Source organism: Rhipicephalus microplus, chromosome 8 (genome assembly GCF_043290135.1).
Source record: "Rhipicephalus microplus isolate Deutch F79 chromosome 8, USDA_Rmic, whole genome shotgun sequence".
In the NCBI taxonomy this organism is placed as follows: domain Eukaryota; kingdom Metazoa; phylum Arthropoda; class Arachnida; order Ixodida; family Ixodidae; genus Rhipicephalus; species Rhipicephalus microplus.
The window spans coordinates 53,756,465-53,784,305 of NC_134707.1; the positions used below are offsets into that span (position 1 = coordinate 53,756,465).

A 27,841-nucleotide genomic window follows, 5' to 3' on the forward strand; every position below is an offset into this window, starting at 1 on the left:
TTCACCAATATGAAAGGAAACACTACACTGCATTAATTTTAAGCAGCCAGTTTTGCAAATGTACAGCTCAAAACTATACGCATTGCCACTTGTTGAATTATTTGACGAATTGAATTATTTTGATGTTAGTGAATCTGTCAACCTAACTCACGGATATCTTTCTCATTGCGCACAGGCACAGCAAAATTTTTTATTTCAGGCACGAAACTGGTGTTCCCTTTCATAATGGCACAGAGTGAATAGTTCTTAAACCCATACGTACACACTCAACAATGCAAAATTTACATAAAAAAGCAATGCAGCTGCCTGTCGTAGGCAACCGTGAAACACTTACTTCAGGAGGGCAGGAAACACCTGTGCTAATGAAAAGCACGAGAAAACTTCAGAAACTTTGAGCAACAAACAATTTCTCTAAGCAAAAAAGCTTTGCTTCTTAAAAGAACATCAAAATTGAACCCTAAATCTGTTTAGGATGATATATTACTTTTTTCCCAACTTTACTGTAGTCATTTTCTTGATCAAATGTTCATTTAAAAAAAAAAACAGTCATAGTTTCATTTTTGTATTTCGCCCCCTAAACAGGGAACGCTGGTATTCAAACTTTTTATTTCTTGATCAATTTCGACGAAACTTAGGAGCATCTATATATTGATGAACTGATTTTAATTATGAAATTATTTTTCTAGCATGACGATTAAATAAAATACATCCCATGTGCCTTCTGTGGGGCAATATTTTTTTATTGAGATAGTTACAATTTAAACCAGCTTATCACAATAATGTGAAAATAGAACTGGGTGCAGTGCACCAAAAAAAAGAATGCTTTAAACACACTTGACCAAATGTTATGGTACGTTGAACGTTTCTAAGTGCGTCAGTTTCAAGCAGAGATTTCATTCGCCAATGTTTAACATACCACATCTTTTGTTTTAGTGCATTCAAAACATCCATTTTAATTGTATTACATTCAGTTCTGATTCCTGGTGATCAAGATATGCTGATATACTTTGTAACTCTCTCAGTCTAGAAAATAATCTTGCTCCTCAAAAAGCACATAAAATATCTTGTATTTTACCAACTTATCTTTATGCTACAAAAATAATTGTACATTTCAAATCAGCACATACATGTACATAAACTTAAAAATTTTCATGAAGATGGATCAAGAAATAAGAATGCTTTTAAGATCCCCATCTCTATTTAAACTCTATGACGGTGAATCAATCATTCTTCTGGAGCAGGGTTGCGAATTCCACTGGTCGCTTCAGAGTCACAGGCTCTGCCACTGGATTGTTGCCACGCTGCAAGTTAGTGAGGACACAAAACGAGCGGCATAAGTCACTGCCATTACTGTGTCAGCAACATCATGGTAGTGCTTCGCAGGTTCTGCCAAGGTCGTCATAGGAACATGTAGAGCGGAAGCAGAAATAATTTTTCGAACTGGTTTACACGGCGCGTACATAAAGGGCTTCTCGCGTGACCTCCTGCGGAGCGTTCCCTTGCTTCAGCGGCAGGTTTAACTTTCTGCAGTCTCGAGTGCTCGCTCTAGGATTTTGGCAGGTGTTCTGGATGTCGTACTGAAGAGTGCCATCAAGAGAACGCTTGTGTGTACGAAAAACACTGAGTGGGCCATAGCAGATGCCGCAAAAGGCCCCTAAACAACCAAGACATAGAAATGAAGTTGTGGTGAGAATTTGTGCGCCAGTCCTCAAAGAAAACGTAGGCACGAGAATCATTTACAACAATGATGTAACTGCCGAGTTTGACGCATTTGATGATTGAAACATGGCAATCACTCCTTTCACTCCTTAATTCGCTGGACTGCTAGAATAATTTCTTAAGTGAAATTGTTTTCTGAAATGTCTAGAGCATCTGTGCAGTGTGCAGAGCTGTGACATTACCAAAATGCAAATGCCTTGGCCTTCTTCACGAATGAGCAAGCTTGTTTCAGGGGTGTACAAAAAACTATGGTCCTGTTTAATGGACTTCAATGCTTGTGCTTTCACACCGTAAAGTGAATGTCATAGCACATGCTCAAAATTCAACATGTAGGAATACATTTATGAACGGAGAGCTCTGAAGCATGCAAGGAAGTTGTAGATTTAAAGGGACCCACAACTGGCCTGAAAGGGGTGATTAAATTCCGGTGGAAGAGAAAAGAGCATGAACTATAGTTACAGGTAACAGCATACTTTTCACAATCTGAATAAGATATATATTTTTAAGTTGCGTTCAAAAGTAACCAAACCAACATGTCGCACTTCTAGCGCAAGAGCTATCAACCACACATATAAAGACATAATAACTTTACAGCGATTATTTAAAGCGCACCGGAATAAGGGCTTAAATTTCGAATATGTATGTTCTTGTTCATATTCATTTGTTTCTATGCGGATTACGAGGTAAAAGAAGTAGAGCAAAAAGAGACGCTGCTTTCATGGCCTCTGCAGGGACACAAGGTGTAGTTGGACATGCGCGCGCCTGTGCAGCGTTTCCAGGGCAGCTCGATTCTTGTCGCGTCGGGCGCGTTGGAAGAACCATGTGAACTTGTGAATGCAATCGCTGCGGCACGCAAAATGCCAGCGACATACTGCTCTGCGGAGAGTTGCTACCACTTCATGCGTGCTGCTGCTGATGGCGGTCCATCAGATTCGTCAGTAGTGCTGTCGTCCATCGATGCACGTCGTTCTGGTGCTACTTGATAGGGGTCCAAGTTTTGCGCTCGTATGCGAGCCGAAATTCGTTGCTCCAACTCGCTCAAGTTGTCAAGCGATGACATATCAAAGCCACCCAACTACGGCAGCACGTGAACTACTATGCCTGAATTGTCGATCCTGTGTGAACACGTCGTTTCGTTTTCGAAGACTTGGCTTAGCTTGACTTCGCTAAAGTCGAAAAACAACCTGTGCAATGCCAAAAATACTTGCATAAAAAGCCCAGAAAAAGTGCTGTAACTGTTGTAAAATGATTTAGCCCACTAGAAAGCAGTAGTCGCGGGACTGCAGTCTTGACAAACATGAAATTATGTGTTTGTACTTAGGGCTTCACTCTTCACCACTGCTGGCATTACACTAGCATGTAATCGCTATCGCGATCACATCCACTGTTTGCAGCATGTCTTTTTAAGACAGCATAATCGCCGCAAATAGAAAAATTCCGACTATAAATGTTCTACAATGTTTTCTGCGTTACCATTCCGTGATTACAAGCTCAGACCGGTAAGCTTTCTGTTGCACTTAAGAAAACAGGTACCATAAATATTGGTTGTGGGTCCCTTTGACAGAATTCCCAGAAAAATTCGTGCAACTGATTTCAGCTATGCACAGCTACAGAGTAATACAGCATCACTTGCTGTAGCAACATTTCACTACTGGGAATAATGATGTAAAAAAAATAAAGACTTTATGCTTCACATAAAAAGTTTGTCGTGTCTTTTACTCTGGCATGATATATATATGTGTGTGTGTGTGTGTGTAGCATAGTTGGGAAGAATAAGGATGCGGTGGATCACATTGGACAAGCATTCCCAAATAATGAATAGTAGTCTGCCACAAACCTTCAAGAGGAAGGTATATAACAGCTAATCTAATTGCTTAGTATGCATTTGCCGTATCAGACTTGACATTTTATTGCAAACTACAAAGTAAACAGTCAGGTTCTTTATTGTTCTCAACGTGTTTTGTACTAGAGAAGACTTAAAACCTGTCCTTCATGTTTGTAGCTGTTGCTACTCATAGCAAAAAGATTTTGAAGACAAGATTGGGTGTGCAATGCAGCCAGGCACTTTCTCGATCCATGGAAAAAGGCGACCTGTGAGATATACCACATGAAAATGCTGCTAAATTTTTAAGGACAATGCAACAAGACATTATATCCTAAGTACCCCTTTGTGAGTGACCGTGTGTGAGCAACTATAGTAGTATATGCCCATTCTGGGGATGCGTGACAATCTTCATCAGCCCGTGCCACATAAATAGAGCACAGGCCACAGACCAAGACATTTAGTTGGTGCTAGTCTTCGAACAGTAAAGGTTCAGTTTTGTTTGTGCTTCCTGCATGTCATCTCCGAGTGCTCCAGCTGGCCGATAGATTTGAGGCCATGACACAGAGCACTCGGAATGTATGTAGGAATACATTTATGAGCGGAGAGCTCTGAAGCATGCAAGGAAGTTGTAGATTTAAAGGGACCCACAACTGGCCTGAACGGGTGATTAGATTCCGGTGGAAGAGAAAAGAGCATGAACTATAGTTACAGGTAACAGCCTACTTTTCACAATCTGAATAAGATATATATTTTTAAGTTGCGTTCAAAAGTAACCAAACCAACATGTCGCACTCCTAGCGCAAGAGCTATCAACCACACATATAAAGACATAATAACTTTACAGCGTTTATTTAAAGCGCACCGGAATAAGGGCTTAAATTTCGAATATGTATGTTATTGTTCATATTCATTTGTTTCTGTGCGGATTACGAGGTAAAAGAAGTAGAGCAAAAAGAGACGCTGCTTTCATGGCCTCTGCAGGGACACAAGGTGTAGTTGGACATGCGCGCGCCTGTGCAGCGTTTCCAGGGCAGCTCGATTCTTGTCGCGTCGGGCGCGTTGGAAGAACCATGTGAACTTGTGAATGCAATCGCTGCGGCACGCAAAATGCCAGCGACATACTGCTCTGCGGAGAGTTGCTACCACTTCATGCGTGCTGCTGCTGATGGCGGTCCATCAGATTCGTCAGTAGTGCTGTCGTCCATCGATGCACGTCGTTCTGGCGCTACTTGATAGGGGTCCAAGTTTTGCGCTCGTATGCGAGCCAAAATTCGTTGCTCTAACTCGCTCAAGTTGTCAAGCGATGACATATCAAAGCCGCCCAACTACGGCAGCACGTGAACTACTATGCCTGAATTGTCGATCCTGTGTGAACACGTCGTTTCGTTTTCGAAGACTTGGCTTAGCTTGACTTCGCTAAAGTCGAAAAACAACCTGTGCAATGCCAAAAATACTTGCATAAAAAGCCCAGAAAAAGTGCTGTAACTGTTGTAAAATGATTTAGCCCGCTAGAAAGCAGTAGTCGCGGGACTGCAGTCTTGACAAACATGAAATTATGTGTTTGTACTTAGGGCTTCACTCTTCACCACTGCTGGCATTACACTAGCATGTAATCGCTATCGCGATCACATCCACTGTTTGCAGCATGTCTTTTTAAGACAGCATAATCGCCGCAAATAGAAAAATTCCGACTATAAATGTTCTACAATGTTTTCTGCGTTACCATTCCGTGATTACAAGCTCAGACCGGTAAGCTTTCCGTTGCACTTAAGAAAACGGGTACCATAAATATTGGTTGTGGGTCCCTTTGACAGAATTCCCAGAAAAATTCGTGCAACTGATTTCAGCTATGCACAGCTACAGAGTAATACAGCATCACTTGCTGTAGCAACATTTCACTACTGGGAATAATGATGTAAAAAAAATGAAGACTGTATGCTTCACATAAAAAGTTTGTCGTGTCTTTTACTCTGGCATGATATATATATGTGTGTGTGTGTGTGTGTAGCATAGTTGGGAAGAATAAGGATGCGGTGGATCACATTGGGCAAGCATTCCCAAATAATGAATAGTAGTCTGCCACAAACCTTCAAGAGGAAGGTATATAACAGCTAATCTAATTGCTTAGTATGCATTTGCCGTATCAGACTTGACATTTTATTGCAAACTACAAAGTAAACAGTCAGGTTCTTTATTGTTCTCAACGTGTTTTGTACTAGAGAAGACTTAAAACCTGTCCTTCATGTTTGTAGCTGTTGCTACTCATAGCAAAAAGATTTTGAAGACAAGATTGGGTGTGCAATGCAAAGTAACTACAAAGTAAACAGTCAGGTTCTTTATTGTTCTCAACGTGTTTTGTACTAGAGAAGACTTAAAACCTGTCCTTCATGTTTGTAGCTGTTGCTACTCATAGCAAAAAGATTTTGAAGACAAGATTGGGTGTGCAATGCAGCCAGGCACTTTCTCGACCCATGGAAAAAGGCGACCTGTGAGATATACCACATGAAAATGCTGCTAAATTTTTAAGGACAATGCAACAAGACATTATATCCTAAGTACCCCTTTGTGAGTGACCGTGTGTGAGCAACTATAGTAGTATATGCCCATTCTGGGGATGCGTGACAATCTTCATCAGCCCGTGCCACATAAATAGAGCACAGGCCACGGACCAAGACATTTAGTTGGTGCTAGTCTTCGAACAGTAAAGGTTCAGTTTTGTTTGTGCTGCCTGCATGTCATCTCCGAGTGCTCCAGCTGACCGATAGATTTGAGGCCATGACACAGAGCCCGAAATATGTATCTGTGTGCATGTGTGTGCGATAGAATGTGTTATCTGGGTTACATAAATGTGGTGTCATTTGGGTTACATATATATCCCCTTCAGGCGTGAATTGTGATGCACTGTCTACGTATGCATCAAATTCACATGCCTGCTGTAATACCAAGGCACTCGATATTACAATCGAAGATAGAAAACAAAGTCATGTGGTGTTTCTTGTAAGTTTTGGCAATTCATTGTAATTAGCAAGTAACCGAGTAGTTCATTATTTTGGAGTCAGTCCTGTTCAATTTTAACATAACAGAATCAAGTGATAGACACCCAATGCGTGCACAACTCATGTTGGTTGCATTCATTTCGAGAAACGAAAAGTAATACTTCCAACATTGGTTCTAGAACACGGCACGTTGAAAGGATCTGCCGAACATCACAGAACTTTTACAAAAAAAATTATCGGTTACAGCCATATGCAGTTTAGTTACACTGATTATGCAGAAGGTTCGAATCGTCTAATGAGTTGACTTTTTAATCTCTTTGAGCCACAAGTTGATACTACTAGCATAAACAAGTTGCACACACAAACATAGCGACTGCTGCTGAAGAGGATGTGCCATAGTCATCCCCCAACAAACAGAGTACCATGCCAGGCTAACACCTCCAGGGCTATCATTCAACAAAATTTTCTGTCTATATTCTTTTGTATTGTACCTCCGTCGAACATTGCCGATGTCCACCCCGAAGCAGAACCCACGCCAAGACTGACCTTCTACAGAAGCGAAGCCCCTTAATCCACTCCCTGCCCGGATGCAAAAAGCCCGCATTCCTAACAGGATTGCACACCACCACATGCTGACAATGCCCCATGTCAAAAAGCCCTATTGCACCAACGTTATCGTAACATCGAAGCAGAACATTCCAGCATAAATTTGTGCCGATAGATATAAGGCCAACTGCAACAAAACATCACTTTAGCTAAACTGGCTCTTGTACACTACGTTAGCATAATAAGTTATCTAAGAATTGTTTGCAAAGGAACAAGATTAGTAATTGTCCAAGTTTAATTATCACTGACAGTCTTTTAGTAACAGCTAAGCATACTTAGGACAAAGACAAGTGGTGGTTACCAGATTCCATGCAAATCCCTATCCCAGTGTCCGAGATATTAACTGCATCACCTGTTCCATCAAATCTTGCAAGTCAGGCCCAGATGCTGAACTAATTCTAACAAGAACTAGCAGTCACGTTTCTTAACTGGTTGTTACCAAATGTGCCTCTTTTCTTGGAAGCATGATGATTAGTGGAGTTTATTGGCGCAAGGGCCAGATATGGCCAAAGAGCGCCAGAGCGATGATAATGAACTGTGCGATGTGCAGTGTGGGTAAAACAGATGTGACGTGGCTGTAAATGGGCCTAAAAAACAGTCGCTGTAGGTGCGTAAAAATATACATATATTAAAATTATGGCAATGACAAATGTTGTGTGCTATGGAGGCATAAAAATGGTTTAAAAGTGATATGTATGTGAAATAAAAACTTGGCATGGAGCACCAGTGCCTCGACAGAGCTTTTAAAACAAGAGCATGGAGGCCTGGGCTCATTGAAAGCTGCTATCACAGCGGCATCCTCTGAACAGAGAATGCGCTATGAACTTGTTGGGCTAAAAACATTCAGTGTTGGACTAAAAACATTCAATACTGCATCCTTAAAAAACCTTAGAACTGATTTTGCATCAAAAAGCGGCTCTTCGTCGAGAAACAATCGGATGTAAGGGAAGATGATAGCGGTATGCTAAAGGAAAATATTTCTTTCTCTTTCAGCTTCCGGACACTCCAAGAGGACGTGGAGGACTGTTAGCCTCTCGCCACATCTACTACAAGTATTTTCTTGGAAGCATTTGATGCATTTAGTATTCCAGTTCTAAAAGAGTGTAGACATCAAGTTCTCAAGTGATGATTTCTTTGTAATGGGTTTCATATAGCACAACTTCTACTGCAGAGTTCCTTAGTTCAATTATGGCTCAGCAGAGCTTGACAGCTTTTCAGTGGTGTAACTTCAAATATTCCCAATTTCATCATGATCATGGGACACAAGTTTTGACAGCAACGAGCTGCTCATAGTCTGCTTGATTCCACACAAGCACTCATGCTTGATGACAGTGCGAGACTCGAACTTGTGCTTTCAGGCAACGATTCATATGTGCATTCTAAACAGTTAGTCGGCTGTAGCATCTTTTAACGTCATTTAGGTTTATGCTATTTTGCTCTTGCAGGTAAAGTTTCCATGGTGACTGCCCCGTCAATCTAACTTTCATTCCTCAGCTTCAAGATGATTATGAATCACCCTTAGGTAACACAGTAAATCATGGCTCATACCAGCTTTCCATGAGCAGAGCTCAGTGGATAAAATACGTCAATTTAGGGCCAAGTATTGCACACACTTCCGCCTCCATCACCTTCAGTTCATGTCCCATCACCATAATATCGGCTGCTATACCTAAATCTGAGCCGACACCCCATTTGATGAACTGGCTCATAGCGACATGGTGCAGTTATCTCAAAGAGTTGCGCATATTTACTTAAAGTTCAAACTGTGAGCATTGTTCACATGCGGAGCTTTATGGCAACTAAAACTGGTGTCTACACCCGTCTAAACGTTAATTTGTGCCTTTTACATCAACACTAAAAGGAGTGGTGACAGAAAAATTTATGAACCTGTTTTTTGCTCTTAATCAGTCACAACTGACTCGTTAACAGTGGCGACAAAACTGATTTGCCCTAGTGCAAGATGAATGTTTACAATATGCCTGTACGTTATGACCAAAGGCAGCTTCCATTTCAAAAACCACTCGAGTGTCTTGCAACAAAGTCGGCCTACTCAGTACCAAATACTAAGGTCCTTTAGCAACTGACAGAAATACGGTACGCAAATATGGTAAGGCAGTACGGTAGTACTCCTCCTTTCCCGCTTGTTGTGCTTTTGCCACTCCGCGTTCCAGTGACAGTCCATTCCCCTAACTAAAGGTGTCTAGTTAACAAAGCATAGACTGACAGCCAACAATGAGGCTTGACAGCCCCGCAGACATTTTTGAAAAAGCTTTCGTTGTGCTGGAGCACCTTCTCCGGCAAAAGGTCGACGACAGGAAAAGGCGGAGCACTATGTTAATACCGTACCACACTTCCCTAATAGGAAAATACGGTGCACGAGTACATTTAGGTGGTATGGTAGCATTCGTCCTTCCCCATTCATTGTGCTTCTGCCACTCCTTGTTTTAGCGACTAGGGTGCCTCGATGCAGGTGCATAGCCAGAAATTCTTTCAGGGAAGGGGGCACCTACTTCATTTCGGGGAGGGCGTCCCTCGAAATGGTCCTTTTTCGCCCTCTGTGCCATGGTGAAAACAATTTGGGGGGGGGGGGGGGGCACAAGCCTGGTGTGCCTAAGCCCCTGCTTCGATGTGAGCGGAGGTGCCATACCGAGGCGCAGTGCATCCCCCAAACAACAAGCGTCTCATTGACAATGTGTAGGCTGACAAGCAGACATGGGCGGTGACAACCAAAGAGTAATTTTTGAAAAAGCTTTCGCGGTGTACAGGTGCCTTCACTGACCAAAGGTTGTCAACCGGGAAAGGAGGAGCACTTTGGTAATACTGTACCGTATATGCGTACCGTATCTCCCTAACTTGCTAAAAGACGCTACAATCAGGTGACCGAAAAAGGCCAGTGCCATCACTGGCCAGTTTCTGCCACATCGGCGCTACTGTTTCCCCTGCTGTGTTGAGTGCTGTGAGAGCTTGCTTCTTCATCTTCAAACAATGTTGCTCATCTAGTGTGGTGATTGATGAAGAAGCTGGGAAGCGTGTAAGAATCAGTTCAAAAAACTCGATTCACAACACGAACCTCCTCGATAGATGAAATTTTTGTTCTTTTCGTCATCGTCCAACTGATGTGACGATTCCTGTCGGGCTTGGAGTAGCTACAGCTTAGGCACGCTGAAATATTTTTGCTCTCTTCATTTTGCCGGTTGAGAAGCAACAAAAGAAGCAGTGAAATACTATTGGTGTTCTGCAACAGTGTACATGTGTAACATGTAACTAGCACGATTTACTGAGTGATGTTTAGGTCAAGCAATGCTGTGTTAGAAAGGCATACCAATCTCTATCGTGCACGTTGGAGAACCGCAGTAGCCATCTGTCCACTACACAGTATGATGCAGTACAGAGCTTTAGTTTGTCTATAGATTCTTAACGCTTGCGTACACCCAGTTACCAGAGCCAATTATGGCTGCAACAACAGCAGTAGTATCAATATTTTGTAGTGACATTTTGTAGTGACATTTTGTAGTGACATTTTGTAGTGAAATTTTGTAGTGAAATTCTTAGCAACTTTTTGTAGCGACATTTTGTGGCATCATTTTGTGGCCTTTTGTCAAACTGCAATATAATTTCTATTTCTATTTGCTCAGACGCGTTGCTGTCGTGGTATCAAAGTGTCAGTTTCGCCAGTACGGCGAAGCAATGAATACGATAGCAAAAATTAGAATATCGCACTAAGATCGACAAGCAGCTCAATACCTTCTGCACGTTACAGCAGCACAGAGAAGGTGCTCGAGAAGAACGCATAGGTATACACAGGACAAGTGTTGACTAACAAATGTCATAGTTGTAACGTGTTAATATTCGAGGGACGCGCCGAAAATGTTCTCAATGCAGAAGCCAACGCTGTTTGATCTTTCTTTTTTTTTCAAACTGTGGCATGTGCAAAGACCCCTCTGCACCTTCCTCCATGCGGTGGCGTCTTAGTCTTAGTGTGCTCTGCCTTTTTATCTTTGTTTATATGCCTTTTTACATATATAGATACAGACACATACACGAGACATGACAGCGATGGCAAAATTCAACCGCGAGTGCCAACATAATTGCTATCGCAATAAAAATACAATAGGAATACAGTGTGTTGATAATTATCTCACTGCCAATGCTTCACAGAGAGTCAGCAAGAGGGTTTCACTACAATGTTATATTTGTAGGGCTCTGGATAGGCTGTACATCATCAAATGCTGCTATCAGCATTGTCAACATTGAGCACCTTTTCAGCAACCAGGCTAGAACTCATAACAAATGGTGTGAACAAACAGTTTCCACTCGATGATCTCCTAGCTTTTTTGCTTCGATTTCCAATTTGGCCCTTTCAGAAACTTCAAAATACGATTAAAATACTTTCTTGGCTGTCTCTGAGGCTCGTGTTCTAGAGATGGAGCCTTTAGGTTCTCACCAATGCGGTGTAACAGCGAAATTGCATTCAAATTTTGGTGTCACTGCTCCTTCAACGCGATCCAAATAATTGCCGCAGATGGCCTTGAAAGCGCAAACCAGCGTGCTATGCGTGTGCAATTGGAAGCATACAAGTGCAAAGTGCGTCAGACCGACCCTGAACCTATGATACAAATGTCTTACCGGCTTACCTTCCTAATTTTAGGCTTAAGCCGTTTCCATACGAGCCGGTAAACGCGTCGATACCACCACTTTGACTTGTAGAAAAGCGAACTCCGGCGGTAACAGTTGCGATGAGTTATCCTGCTGGCGACATCGATAATCTGTCACCGCAAAATGGAATCGCGCAGACAACGGAAAAAGTTTGAGCAACATTTTTGAATGGTGCCGTACTACTTGAATCCAGTTATAGTATTTGAAATCCGTTAGCTTGATATTTTGGGCACAGACAAGATCGATTAAATTATTTGGTAAGTTTAGTAAAAAAAGGGCACAAAACAGTTCTTAAAACATCACATAAGTTTTTGTCATGTAGTAAAATGTGCATACAATATTAAATATGTTCCGATTTTACATAAAGATAATTTTCCCACTATGAAAGTTGATTTACATTTACTGTCACTGTCATCAACGTGCAAAGCTTTTTGTTCTTTCAGATCAACGGAGATGAACAAGGCTCCCGCACTGCAGCTTTGCACACCACAAACGATCATGAATAATGTGTTTGAAACAAAATACTTTTTATGAAAATATTTTATGAATATGTTTTCTTTCATCCATGTCATTTCATGACTAGATGGCATTTCATCCAACTCCCGACTTCATGCATGATTTATGTTTTTGAAGAAGGCTCAACAGGTGAGCACTCAACAGCAGCAACAGTTGCCATGGCAACAGCCAATAGGATGACGAGTGCCAGGATCTCTTGTTATGCTTGCCCATTTCCTACTTAGACATAGTGGGTGACACAAGCGGAAATAGAAAGGCAAGCTTTCAGTTTCAGTATGGTACGTTAATGGCTGCACTTGGCGATTGAAAAAATGACAGATGTCTCCAAAAACAGTACAGTTCGGAGGCATTTTTCCAACTGCTGCATTATGAAATGATTTTTTCCAGGTAAGTAAAGTGCATTTTGAATGCGGTCATTTTGACATGAAATGTGCTAAGCATTCCAGGTGCAGAAATGAATGCTTTCCCAACCTTTTTCTTTTGTGTGCATTTTCGCGATCTAATACCTGCATTTATGCTGCACTCACATGACACCGTATGCCACCGAAGCGCGAATACACGCTAGACATTTTTTTTTTTTTCTGAAAAAACTTAAGGCTAACTTAATTGTCTTGATTCTTACCAGCACATTACTTTGTCCTAAGTAAAAAAAAAATTGAAATTTACAAACATTTTGCAAGCTTCTGAGGAATCTTTATCATCAAGATTGTAGTTCAAGATTTTCTTCGAGCACTGCTGACCTGATTTAGGCTACAAAACAAGCAATGAGGAACCACAAAATGGTGTTTGTAGTTCAGCGTTCTGCTTACCCAGTATGCTATTTCGTGTTTTCCAATTTGTTGACAATTAACGATCCCGTGAAATGCCAAGAATGCCCTCTACCTTAAAACTTTCACATATAGACAATAAATTTTACTACACGCAGCAAGCGATCTCAGAACGAGTATACAAATGAAAACAAGTTTCTTGTGTTTTTTTTCCTACGTACCTGAAGGAAGAAGAACGGGTGTTTTGGAATGCCGTACTGGAAGGGCCACACGTTGTCGAGGTACCACAAGAGGAGCGCATAGATCAGAACCGACGTGAGCATAATGAGTATAATTTGGCCAAGTGTCACGTTGTCCGCAGGCACGGCCTCCATTCCCAGGTTGCTCCACTTTGCCCCAATCCCTGATATTGGGGCCAGCAGAGATGAAGGAAAAGTATAAGACTGTGACAAGATTATCCCCTTTAGGCGCGAGTTATGATGCTTACTGGAGTACTAGTTATGATGCACTGTCTAGTTATGTTGCACTGTATATGAAGGCTTCAAATTCACACACCAGAAAAATAAGGCACTCGATACACTCAAACGTCATTTTACCAAAGTCACACCTGCCACAACAAACTTCATTATATCCGAAAATTTGTTATAAACATACATTCATATCATTGTATCTAAGATGAACCTACTCTTCATTTACTTCGTATCATCAAATAATCCGTTATATCTGGGTTGGTTATATTGAGGTCTGAGTGTACCACATTCTAAGAAGGCAAATGAAGCAATGCATTATTTTGTGTGAGGTTCTGTAATTATTAGTAATTAGCATGTATTTAAATTTCATTTCTCTTAAAACCAGTCATGTTGTATTTTGACAAAATTGTGTAAATGTCTCATGAGAGTCATTTTTACAGCATTTCCACAAGAAGATGCTTCAGTACCGGGGAGCTCTCAAAACTGACCTTGGCCTTCGAGAAAAGAGATGAGGCGAAACGCCCAGTAGAGGCCGCTGTTCGGCAGCAGGGATGTGGACAGTTTTGCGCTACGGCTGATGCTCATGTAGCGATCCGAGCCGAGCGGATCCAAGATGGACGTGGGCAGGCTGTAGCTGATGACCCAGCCCACGGTAGAGAAGATGACACCAACCACAGCTGCAGAAAAGAAACAGGAGCATCTTTTAGTTAACACATCTAGTCCACATGTCTCGTGAGTCTAAATGTTCACTGTATGTCTGTATGTTTTGAGTCTAAATGTGCACTAAATGGGCATGACCTTGCCACACGACATCATCGGACAAAACTTGACATGTTTAGCAATGTGTTGCCGATGGCATCGCATGACAGCCATGCATAATCAATGATAGGTTCATTCTGCACATAACGCAACACCATATAAGGTGCAGAAAGTAACAGGTTGTAGGGGGTGTTCAGCACTGCATTAACCGAAGACGGAGTAATTTAGTCAGTGTTTCATGAGGGCATATGCTTCTGCCTGTGCTCTCCTTAGCATTGCCCAAAGATACTGAGCTCGTATTCCGATTTCTGCACTTAGCTTTCTACAACTGAACAGCCTCAACTGAACAGGAGCACTTAGCTTTCTACAACTGAACAGGCTCAACTGAACAGGAGCCTAACACCATCGAGTTTCAGTTCAGTGCGCCATCAACCAATGCCCACTTTCCACGTCTGCCCGAGATGTTCGATGAAAGGAGAAATAGTCTCACCGCTGTTGAAGATCACAGTGAAAATGAGGAGGAACAGGATGGCCGATGTCGCGTAAATGAGGCAGATGAAGAGGAGGAGGCTGAAGTCGCTGTAGAGGAGAACCGCCGCCAGCGGCGCAACGGGAATTTTGAAGAGGATCAGGCTTATCGTTAGTGTGGCAGCCAGCACCATCCAGCCGCTGGAAAAAGTGCCGATCCAGTAGACCCAGTCAGTGAGGCCCATCATGCGCATCAGCTCCTGCAAACCGAACACGGGAGAGCAAGAGGTTATCAGTTTTGAGTGGGATGCCGATTTGAATAAAAAAACACATGTCCTTCTTGCATAGGTGTCTGCGTAGTTTAAAATCCTGTGCTTGATGCAACTATACTAGCATGAAACCCGACAAGTGCCTGGCATGGGTGATTCGCTTAGCTTGGCAAACGCATCCTTGCCGAGGTGGTGGCACCTCTTCTCGTACGGAACAGGTATCAGCCAAACCTTTCAGGAGCACTTTTCGCTGTGTTGGGTAAATCATCACAATTACAATTTTATCTTGTGTTTCACATCTCAAAACCACAATATGATTGTGAGGATGCCCTGGTGGAGGGCACCGTAAATTTCAGCTGTCTAGTGCTCTTTGATGTGCACAGACATCGTACAGTACACACGGGCCTCTACCATATTGTTTCTATTGAAATGGGACTCCCGCAGCCAGGATAGAACCCGCAACTTTCGGTCAGCAGCTGAACACCACAGCTATTGTTCCAACAAGGCCAACTAAATTACTGCGATTCTCGGTTATTTTTGTTGTTTATGTTACTTTGGACTTTTTATTTTTAACACTGACTTGAGCATTGCTAGCTTTGTTATACGCCTGTATTGCTCACCACATGACCATGCGACGGAGACACTGGGTGACAGTGCTCCGCACTTAAAATTGTATAAAAGAAAAATATGCAGATACAGTTCGTTGTATTATGCCTTGTTGCCTTATTATTGCATGCGTTTGCAGGCTAATTAAAGTTACATTGTTGTCTTGTTGCTTATGTCACTGAAGTTAATCGTGCTACACTTGCAGAATGACATATTTTACTATTCAGCCCAAGGATCATGTCCAAGTGTGCTGATAATGTTCTTTTTGTAGTCATGTTGCTTCACCGGAGCCGAGATTGTAGAAAAATCAGGGCCTCAGTAAGGCGCATGCAAACGGGTTCACTCCCAACCTTGTTGGTTTTCTACAAGAAAACTAAGAGAAGTGTGAATAAACAAACAAAAAATGAAGAAATTACAAAATTTCAGATGCCTGATAAAACGCGAAAAGTGACAGTTGGCGGCAGCAGTGTCAACGTGAACAGTACAAAAAGTCGATCTGAGTGAATCCGAGTCCGAGCGAGTCCGAGCGAGTCCGAAGCACAAGATATACTTTTTGAGTTGGAGTAAGTTCCACTTTTTTTTTTGCCGTCCTATAATTACACTGTTACAACTTTTTCTCGGTAAGCAAAGATCCTGTTATTTATATCTAACCTTAATGGTTAGGAGTTCATTATTATTTGTATTCTCATATTTTCTATTGTATAAGATACAGAAGTACCTCATTTGTTCTTACTCTAGTAATCATGTTACCTCTGCAATTATTCTTATGCAAACTTCTAATGTGTTCCTGAAGTCACGTGTAGGCATCATTCCATTTCAACCTGTATGATATGCGTTCAATATGTGAGATCATTTTTTATCGCGATGTCCCACTCACCCAACGCTTCTTGCCCCACTCACCCAAGGCCTGTAAGAATTTTTCAATAATAAATAAATAATACAAATTTTCCCACCGTGCTCCAGTTTCATTATTTCTCAATTATAGGAACTGAAAATTTCATTGAGGGCAAGACCAGTTACAACGCAGTCTTTTTCGACTCTCATTAACCCTCCGAGAGAACTACATGTATACGCATACCGTTTACTGTGCAGTCCCCCAAGATTGAAATAACGGTTCCCAGGTGAAAATTTGTAACTGTGAATACAGCTGGTTTCAACTGGCATCAACAGTTGACATCAACCGGGACCAGTTGACAATCAACTGGTCCCGGTTGATTCCAGTGCAACTAGTTCCAGTTAGCAGCTAGTACCAGTTGCAACTAAACTGGTAACGCTGTTGCCAGAAAATATTTCAGACAAAAGTGGCTGCGAGTGTGCCTCCCGAAGGAGGTGCACCGCTGAAGAAAGAGCAATGAGGGCATTACAAGGGAGGCATAGAAAAAAAGAGGGACGAAAGGAGGAAAAAGAAAAAAGATCGCGGCAGCGTTTCCCAAGTTCGCCAAGTGACAAAGAAGCCTTTGTGCCGGCGTGCCACTTCTGAGCACTTGCCGGCCATGCGCACTTTGCATGAAACGTAAGATCGCGCTTTCATCAAATGCGCTCGGGAAAGGCGTCGTCAGGAAAGGCGTCGTCATTATCGCGCTTGCAACGGATATTGCGTTCACCACCTTCTCTGCAAATTTCAAACCTTTACCGTTTTATGACGCGGGCTCACCTTCGCTGCCACTTAAACAGGCTTGGCAAGCTTTTGTTGCCATTGATCTATCAGTCATGCACCCAATTTAAAAGACGTACCCTTTTTTGGGGAACTTTGGCAAAAAAATTTTGGTCTGTGTCTGTCTGTACATTTGTCTGTTTGTCCGCCCTAACGATACCTTAAATGGCATTAAACGGCCAATTCCACTTACAGCGCCCAACAATATTGTTCAAGGTTTAGCGTTCACAGTTGTGCGATTGTCAATTAAAAAGCAATTATTTCACAAATCTGAGGTGCCATAACAATGCTTCGAAGTTTTGTATGTCTGCCTTTATACTAGAAGGGGCACACACAAGTAACTCTAAGGAATGTAGGTTTGCGCTCACAGTGCAACGCGATGCTCAAAAAGGTGTTTCCAATGCTTCACTACGACGTCATGGTGATGGCACCTGCCGGTCGCTTTGCGTTCTACACCTTATCACCTCCGAGACTGGCGCGCACTTTCTTCGCGGGCTGGACGCCTTTGTTTTCGAAGATGACTGCCAGATGGCGCTTGTGTCCAACATGCCTCGATGCGCTTGTTTGCCTCTGCTACACACTCGAGTCACTAACACAGTGCTTCCAGAATACCATTCACCGATTTTTCTTGCACAGAACATCAAATAAACGTTTTGTTCACTCTCTCCAGACGCAAGAATATCGTCTTTCTATATTTGCAGTGTAACATGCAGATTTGGAACCAATTTTTTTCGTATCACACCTTCTTCTCATGGGTGAGAGCTTGGGTGCGACTTTTTTGATGCCCAATCAGATCTTAATGATGTCTCAGGCAAACTTCCTACGGCAACATTCCAAACCGTAAGACTAGGCCTATTCGCGATGCCCGTTGTTGCTTTCCTAAGCGATCGCCAGCGGTCGAAATTGCAATTTGGTACAAAAAAGACAAACTGTTTGTGGCGGCTGCGCTACACTGAGGAGACGAGAATCGTACCGCGAATAAAAACGTGGGCACGTATTATGTGCAAATAGTGGTCAGCAATTTGATTGCAATGTCTCGGACATCGGGTGCGCTTCCCTGAAAAGGAACGATCGGTAACCTTCCGCAGTTCCACACGTGAAATTTTAGTTGTGATCCTGATTCAACATACAGTGGAACCTCGGTAAAACGAATCTCACAGGACCACCAAAGAGATTCGTACCATCCCAGATTTGTATCATCAGAAAGCATGGAAAATTAGCATGCGACAAAAAAGCTAGCATAGATTTTCATACATTGTTTTTCAGGCCAGCAAACAGTAATTCGTATAAGCTGTGATCGTATCACCAAGGTTTTGCAGTAATTTCTATGCATTGTGCATAATTGAGGTGGCCTTAAACGTAGTCAGCAAATTTCTGTGATTGAGTTTTCTTTAACTATTTTTTTCTGTATTCGTTTCATTGGCTCATTTGCAATGAAGATCTTTGGAAGCAAGTTTTTGAACATTCTGGAATTTAAATGGCTGTAAGCACCCTGAATCGCATGTCTCGATTCACAGACACGCAAGGCTGTATTCTCAACACGGTTTGCACAAGTGCAGCCTCTGAAGAAGCACAACTTAACATTTCACATAGAGCAGTGCTGTCCATACAGCAGTACTCTGCATTTCACATAGAACAGAACTGTGCTTGTGCAATATCATGCGACGTCCACAACATCAGACGTGACAAAAATGAGTGCTATTCATAGACTACGTTTGCACATAACTCACTGTCTAACACTGAACATGCACACTGTACACAATGAAATGCTCAATTTAAATGGTCATAGGAGCCACCACAAACAGTATGATCCCCCCCCCCCCCCCCCTTCTGAACCAACAGTAAAGTGCGACTCACAGCTCACACGTACATTCGCAAAGCGGAAAAATTTCTCGAGATCCCTCACCCTGACTCTGGACGACTTCTCGGATATGACCCTCCGAACATAGATGGGCGAGAAGACGAGGTAGCTGTACACCACAAACATGGCGATGAGTCGAGAGATGACGTCGAACTTGTTGTCGTCGTTGTACTCTGGATAGGGAAACCTGTGCATGGCAATCTGCAAAGAGACAAGTGCTACTCTGAGCGACACGTCCAACTGCCTTTCAACGAGGTGCAAAGCAGTTACTGCTAGCATCCAGTGAAACATGAACAGCGGCAAGCAGTAGCGTTGGTAACATACGTGCCATCCAGTCGTAAAACCATGGACACGCTCAATGCTGCCAAAAAGGAGGGCTGCACGCCAGAGATGACTGGACGCCACACGCTACACAATTCGCAATGCTTGTCACTGTCAGGATTTCATTGATGCCGATGATAGAAGCGAAGGTTGACAGTTTATTTATTGATTCTACTTACAAATGCTATGCAGGCCCCCCAGAGGCATTGCGTAGGGGGAGCGGGGTTGCAGATTTGAAAACATGAACGATGCAAGTTAACGTGAATAATGTAGGCACAATAGTAAGATCTATGTAAATAAACATAAAGAAATACCACTAGCACAGCAAAAAAATTCGAGGACCCTTAAGCTTCGCCATCAAGAGTTGAACGCGATAGCGATATCCTCTCCTTAGTGTGTACTTCAACCACCTAGTGCATACTTTTTATTGTCAGATGCGACTCGATAAGTTTCAATTGTGGATTACTACAGTGTAATTGATAAAACTGAAAGTGGCTTGTGTCAGAGAAGCTTTCGTACAAGGCCAGATTCCATGTAATGGATAGCATGCTTTAAACCACGAGAAATTATGCACGTGAAATCTTCTCGAATTTTCTATGCACCTGCTACGTGTGCGTAAAGGAATTCGCATAGTAACGTGTGTGTCTTTTGTAGTGAATGGCGGGCTTTGATTTCCCACAAGGTCTTGAGTAATCGATATCTGATTAGATATTCAACATTTTTGGCCACTGTTTGATTCAAATGAATGAAATTCCACCATTTGCACACTCCCAATCTGGACATATAGAAGCATCAAAATAATATTAACCCATAATATTGCCCTCAAAGTGGAATTATTACCGATATGTGGCTACATTCTTCGTATTGAGTTTTTGCACACTAGCACACACTAATAATGCGCTGAAACTAAAAAAAAAACAATGCGTTTAGAGCTTCACCAATTTAAATAGATGACAACTTACAGCTACACAGGGATGACATTCTCAAGAAATCACTCTCCAGAGATTTGACACGACTTAACCGTACTAACACGACCACATGCCGCAAATTAAAAACGCAAAAACAGGAATAAAAAGAAGGAGCCGATAGCACAAGTTTTCGTGAGCAGCTGTAAGCATGTTTAGCCTTATGAAAAATATTGTTACGATGCAGAAACAGCAGAATTCGGATATAGGAGAGCTCATTTTAACTATATATTCCAATATTCCAGTGCCAATATTAGAAAATTTCGAATATTTGGCAAATATTGCATTAGTATTAATTGTATTCAATTCGATAACCACATATTCGAATATTTCTCGAATATTTGATGTTCAGGAATACTCGTTCGCATATGTCGCTGTGAAGAACTTGCACTTTTGCGCATTTGCCATAAGAGCCACAGTAGATCGTGAAGGGATCACTATGACTTCAGCGCAAGTGTGGTGATACCTGCACAGAAATTCATAGGAGCGTGACGGCCGCTACCAAAGATTGCGACAGTAAGTCAGAGCGACAAACGGACCAATGATAAACATCTCAATAAATATAAATCATGTACTGCCTGCACGGCAGGACGTGTGGCTTAGCAGTTTAGTGCTGTTACGTTTCATGTAAGCGTACTGACTCCGCCGTCCGCTGCCGCACCTTTGTGCGTGAGACCGCCATGCGTATCACTCATGGAAACGATGGCAACTCGCCGCTGCCACATTGGCTTGACAAAATAGTCGTCACCCCTTTGCTCGGTCCAGTGCTGAGCGAGCACGAATAAAAAGATCTCTAAACAAGCAAGTACACATATCGTACATGTAACGTGTATATGTTACAGGGCGCGGCACTTATGTAGTAAACTTAGAGGCGATGCACTACAAGCAACTAGCCAAGGGCATGCTCAGCTTGACCTATGATGATAACGCGTTTCATGTATAGCCAGGCCAGTTTTTGCTAATAGATTCCCACAGAAACGTACGTGCACATGTCGAATCTTGACAAGTCGTCCGTCTCCTGTGGTGCTACTTCAGCATGTATACTCTTTTCATAGTTCCGGAATAATTTCATGATAGCGGATATCGTCATGCGAATGAGTTGAAGTGTTTTTCGCGCAATGGCAAACATAAAAATGGCCATGCACTTTCGGTAACGTTACAATGGTGTCATCACATATAGTTTTCCGTTGCTAACAATGGCGCACATAATGTGACCGATGGATTACTGTGTAGCGCCGCTGCGTTCCTGACAGTGCCTTTGAAAATCTGTTGCACGCGCATCGCGCTCGCGTGGGAACGTCTCCTGCAATTAAACCTCCGTTACACCGTTGCTACGACCTCGCTCTTTTGCCAACGTCAGCTTACTGCAGTCTGCAGCCAGTGCATCAAAAGGGGTCGCGATGCGACAAAATAGGGCCCTTGCCGCCGAGATAGTGCCTTGCCGCCAAGTTGTGACTTCGCCAACAAAAAGGCGTACTTGGGGCATCTTTCTATCGCCCATCAGTGATCATCTAGCGCGCTTGTTTTGCGTTATCGCTGCGCGCCCGGTACACCTCGGTCACGGCCGTACAGCTATCAGCGCAACACAGCATTCTTCATTGGAAAATGGCAAGCATGGTCCTCAAGAAAGGCAACGGAAGGCATCAAGATAAGGAATATTGCTGTGTAGTTGAAAATGCCCCAAGTACTCCTATCTCCCTTGGTGGCTTGACCAGTGCAAACATCGGAGAAAATTAAAAGGGAAACTTTAAATTCAGGGTCTTTCGAGCCAAAACTGATAGTGTGGAAACCTAGATGAATTGTGACAACCTAGGCTGCTTTATATTCACTTCGATTTTAAAGTACACTGGCATTAACTGTTAACACAATCCCACCAGTGGCCTCATGCTCAGTAGTCATCATGGCAGGTATGAAATCTTTTCTTTTTGTTTTGTAATAAAGTCTTACCACATAAAAAAAAGATACAAAAGGCATGTTCAACATGTGGATTGAACCGAAGATATCACAGTCTCAAGCCTAACTATAAGTCTTATGTTTTCTGAGAAGTACAGACTGTGACGTTTTTTTTTTTATTTTTGTGCACAATAACCGACTATAATAATAATTGTACTGTTTCCAACCTAAATACAGTGTAGACCACTTATAACAAAACCGCTCATAGTACAGAGCCGCTTACGATGCGGTCTTTTTATACTCCCGTTTACCCTCCCATGGAACCCCATGTATACGCATACCACTTATTTTACAGTCCCCCAAGATGAAAGACCGGTTGTAAAGCGGTTGCCGGGAATTGTACGTGACAAACGCCGTAGTGAGTGCACTTCTGAAAGGAGGCACGCCGGGTGCGCCACTAGGGAGCGAACGACGAGGTCGTTACGGAGGAGGAGCGGAGACACAGTGAACGAACAAAGGGAGGAGGGAAGAAAAAGAAAACGAAATAGAATCGTGGGACACGTTGCGGGCTCGCCGAGTAAGGGAGGAGGACGGCTGCCTCAGTGACCGATAAGCCTTTGCACCGGCGCCGACGCGGCTACGTCGCTAGCGTGGCTTCGGCCCCGCGCCGCTCAATGTGTCATGTGCGATCTCGTCCTTACCAATTGCATGCTCGATGCGTCTAACAGTTCCTGTCGGGAAAGACGTCGTCGTTGTCGAGCTTGAAACAAATATTGCATTTACTTTCTCGTCCGTAAATTGAAAACCTATTTCGGTTTTATGACGCGAGCTTTCCTTTTTGCTGCCAGTGCGCTGTCGTTTGTAAGCTTGGAGAGTTCTTGCTGATCTCCTTGTTGCGAATGCGAACTTCGTATCACGCACACTGAACTTGGTTCACTGCTAGTGCGATCTTTTTCACACCGAATCTTCATGTTTTGGACAAACTTTCCGCGACAACATAAACGGCGAGCTAGGCCTAATTGAAATTGGTTGCACTTTGATCGGTAGCGGTCGCGTGAATCTAGTTGCGGTTAGATACCAAATCAATGAAACTCTTTGTGGTGGCCGCACTTGACGGGAAAGGTACATATCGTTAATGAAAACGAGGGCGGCACATGTAGCGTTCAAATAGTGGTTCGCGATGTGATTGTGACGTCTTAAGTCGGGTGCGCGCCCGTGAAATTGAATGGTTGGCGTGTTTCTAGGCGTCTAATTCTGGACGTGATTCGATATAGTTTCTGTGTAATGTGCATAATCGAGGCGGTCTGGCAGTTTGCCAATTTCCACGATAGTGCTTTCTTTGGTAAACACCCGCCCTCCTCCTTTGGCCTTCATTTCATTGGCAACGAGTGTCTTTGGACTCTAAATTCTTTCAACATTCAAAAATATAAATGTTAGCATGCAGGCATCGCATCTTTCTATTCTTGGACACGCGAAGCTACATGCTCAACACGTTTTTGCGCAAGTGCAGCCCTTGACAAAGGTTGTTATGGTTATGGTGCGTAGGTACCGCTTATAGTGTGGATATTCGCGACTCCCGCAACTTACGTTATAAACGGTTCATATAGTATATGATTGAGTAAAAGATTACTGGGGGAAATAAACTACACCTCTTCATTATTCGATAATCAATTCGTATTCGAAGCTATGTATATGTATTCGATTTGTATTCGAAAATTTTCATATTCACACACCCCTAATCCAGGGCACTATCAAAGAGGACCGGGCAAGAACTTCGTCTTCCTCTCTTGCTGCATGAGCTCTTCGCTCTTTCAGCTCTGCAGGTTGAGTGTGGCATTTGTCTCCCATCCGGGGAGAAAATCGTCCCAATATTCCGTTACAAAATACGAGGTGTAGTAGATGTATTATGCAACTGACTCTGTGCAATATGGCTTCATTCGTACAATGTGTACGATTTCCAATTTCTGCTGGCCATCAAAAATACCAAAAATCAGAACTAAAAAAAAACACATGACATGTTGCGTGGTCACAGTGCTGAAATGCATGTCTGCACCAAGGAAATATATGATGCATTTCGTCACTGTGACCATGTTACAGTTAACGTTTTTTACACAGCGAAAGCTATTACAGTTAAACCTGCTTATAACTAACCTCCATATAACAAATTTCTTGATATAACGAAACTTTTCAATTCCCTGCCGTTGCTCCATAGAAGCAAATGTATTTGCGACCTCTATGTAACTAAGTAAAAGGGGGAGACAACCTTGATATAACGAACTTTCCCCACAGACAATCTAGAAATTTTTCTCCGCATTTGGGTACGAGCGTGCAAAAAAAAAGCCGCCCGTGCTCGACACCCTGCAACTCTTTGATCTCTGCTTCAGCAGCCCTTGTGCGCTTTTACCCGCGGCTCGTGATAGTTACGATGCGATGTGTGGGGGCATGTTACTGAACATGGCGGCAACGGCAAAAACCCGCCGGAGTGTCCATACGATTGCTAACGCAATAATAACGCAGTTTTTTTTACTGTGAAATAAGTGTTTTTGATTAGCTCTGCCTTCAGTCCCTCTTTTGTTTATTTGTGCATTTATTTTTTGAACTTTTCGGGTCAAACCTGCATATCACGCAATCCTCTTTATAAAGAATTTTCACGGAAACTTATCAATTTCGTTATATCCAAGTTTAACTTTATAAGATCACAACACGAGTCATGCACAGGGCCGTAGTTGTCCACCACTGCCGTCGTTGTTTGCAACCGCTGTCACACAAAATAAAAAAAAACTAATAAAAATTACCACGGACGCGATGATATAGGGAGATTCGAACCCAAGTCCACTGCGTGCCAGCCCAGTATTCTACCACTGAGCAATGCCAGTGCTTGGGATTCATTCGCAAACTTGCCTTAGGCAGGCTTGATGTCGGGAAAGGAATGGCGTTAATACGACTAATAAAGCGTTTCACAACAGCACAGAAACAAACAGGCATCACAAATGAAAATCGCATGACGAGTGAATCCTCCAAAGTTCCACCACATTATAAAAGCACGTTCATCACCTATTAACTGTAACACATACCCACTGCAGGCATAATTCTTCATCATCATCATCAGCCACTGAATGCAACACAAAGTTCATTACATGAAGCGACAAAGTTCATTACATGAAGCGAATACCATGCTTCTCCAAAGAATGATGAATAGCATAGTGAATGCTGGCCTACCATGCAGTAATCATGCATATTTATGAGGTACTGGGTACCCAGCAAGTGTGCTTGTAGCATTTACCCAATGAGTGTACCAATAAGTGTAGCATTTACCAATGAGACAAGCCTCTGGAAGGTCACTCTCCATGCTTTCGGTGCCGCTGTCGCGCCTTCCGCGCAGGCCTGTTTTTTGTTTTTTTTTTCTTATTAGTTCTCATTTAAGGTGTATACCTTTCATCACAACAAACTTGTGCAAAGTTATTTGTCAATACTTTTCTTGTCTGTTCTTTTGTCTTAGTATTGTTTTCATGCTGTTGATTTGCCGTATCATGTACCAACTGGCCCTTCACAACAACCATTCACATACAGTGAGGACTGAAACTTGTCAATTTAGGGCTAACTAGTACAAGCACTAATATTTCTACAATCTTCAATTCACACCCTATCAGCATAAATACTTTGGTTCAAACACCCGCATTAGAACCATGTCACATGTCGATGCGTATGAGCTATCTGCTGTGATTGGGCTCGCTAGAAGTAGAGGAATAAGAGAATGTTGCTTTCTGGTCCGGTTCTGGGAAAGATGTCAACTCCTAGCTGTCTGTATTATTTAGCTTTAGAGGCCAGATTTGAAGCAACATGACAGGATTTTCTTCAACAAAGATGCATGTTCATTACTATAGTTCAAACGTTGCAGTTGCTTCTCAATCTGTGAGCACTGTATATAACCACTGATGGCATTGGCGGCTGCACCACGTGCGGGTGTTGTCAATTGTATGCTTGAATATGTTGAGCATATAGTCTAGCGAAATCTCATGAGAGTCGTCCCGCAGTGACACCATCCTTGGTTGCAAACTGGTTTTACTACACAGCACACAAAGTTTTCAATGAAAGCAACTTACCTTTGGCTTCTGGCGTGCAAGTCCTTTCGCACTTTTTAACAGTTTAACGTGTTCCGTGAACATCTTGTCCTGCAGTCCCCACATCAGTGCTGAAAAGTCACAAAGAGCAGGTTTGGTTAAAGGGACACTAAAGTCAAATAATAATTTAGGTCAGAGTGAAAACTCGATATGTGACATCTATACAGACAATATCATCATAGCGTGCTTACTTACCGAGAAATTAAAGTAAATGCACAATGATACATGCGCTGCCATAGGACATTCTCCTACTGCAGCGCATGACGTCAGACGAGCTGCCTACAATTAATCACTAGTAATCGATATAGCTGCACTAAATAAAGAATCTTCCGTGGATCAAGAACACAATAAAACGCTGCTTGTTCGTTTCTGTTTTATTCATGAAAAAAAGAACCACTGGACGTTACTATCGGAAATGACGCGAGTGGTTCAAAAATTCAATTTACCTGTGGTTAAACTGGACAGGTCGAGCCATCTAGTGGGGCCCTGTTGAACCAAAACACGTCTGCACTCTCGGAGCAAATGACAGGAAATTGATCAATAGCCGTTTTGTTGCTGTGGCTCCCACTACTTTTGTTCTGCTGTTACTAGTGTCGGCGGCTGCGCTGTAAAGCCAAGCAACGTTGTGCATGGCAGCAGTGACGTGAGACGCTCCACTTCTTGAGGCGTGTAATTTGAAGTGTGCTAACTTGATGTGGACCACTAAAACGTGATTTTATTTCAAAATAAGCCATTCCTTGGCACAAAAGTAACACTACAAGGTTTCTGCACCGCTATTTCAGCAATCAACATAGACTTATTAGTTCCCATGGTGTTCCTTTAACATAATGAGCGTCATTTCACTGAGTCATAACAAAAAGCTTTGTCGACCCTCAAGGGTGTTGCGTCAAAAAAGCACATACTTGATTTTAGTGTGCAGTGAAAGAAACAGTATTGATGTAAAGAAAGGCTAAGGTTATCAAGTTTTATGACAGGCATAATGTGTCTGTGTTGGGCAATCATGCGAGAGCAAATTCTTTTATACAAACTTGTACTTCCCATAGATGATAACGAGCAGTTGACAAAGATCAACTGAAAAAGATACTTGAGAAATATTACCAAGGCAATTTTTCAAATTAAGAATGACTGCACACTTCGCAGCTGCAATGGTAGAATCTGCATTACACGTATTATCGTAATATTTTACTTTCGTTAAATGCTTGCAGTGGAAAGGGGTCAGGTAGTCGCTTCATTCGCTGGACTTCTACACCTACTGTCCCACATTATTGGGGGAGGGGGGTAACACACAGCTCGGCATACTCACTCATGAGTACGCTCACTCGCGCTCACTTGAACGTAGGGAGTATGCGTGAGTGACGAGCAATGCGAA

General features: G+C 42.6%; 1 protein-coding gene across 9 annotated transcripts in view; it reads right to left on the reverse strand.

The window, feature by feature from the left end:
* Positions 1-27,841, reverse strand: part of LOC119164485 (phospholipid-transporting ATPase ABCA3-like) — a 145,668-nt gene that overhangs the window by 65,993 nt on the left and 51,834 nt on the right. For 8 of the 9 annotated variants that reach the window (XM_075871856.1, XM_075871855.1, XM_075871854.1 and 5 more), the window contains 6 exons: positions 26,455-26,543; positions 19,218-19,373; positions 14,805-15,042; positions 14,044-14,232; positions 13,307-13,488; positions 11,781-11,912 (listed from right to left, as the gene is read on the reverse strand). In XM_075871856.1, the coding sequence (XP_075727971.1) occupies positions 11,781-11,912; positions 13,307-13,488; positions 14,044-14,232; positions 14,805-15,042; positions 19,218-19,373; positions 26,455-26,543 (986 nt within the window). The remainder of the gene's footprint in view (positions 1-11,780; positions 11,913-13,306; positions 13,489-14,043; positions 14,233-14,804; positions 15,043-19,217; positions 19,374-26,454; positions 26,544-27,841) is intronic. The other variant, XM_075871858.1, reaches the window with a different exon arrangement.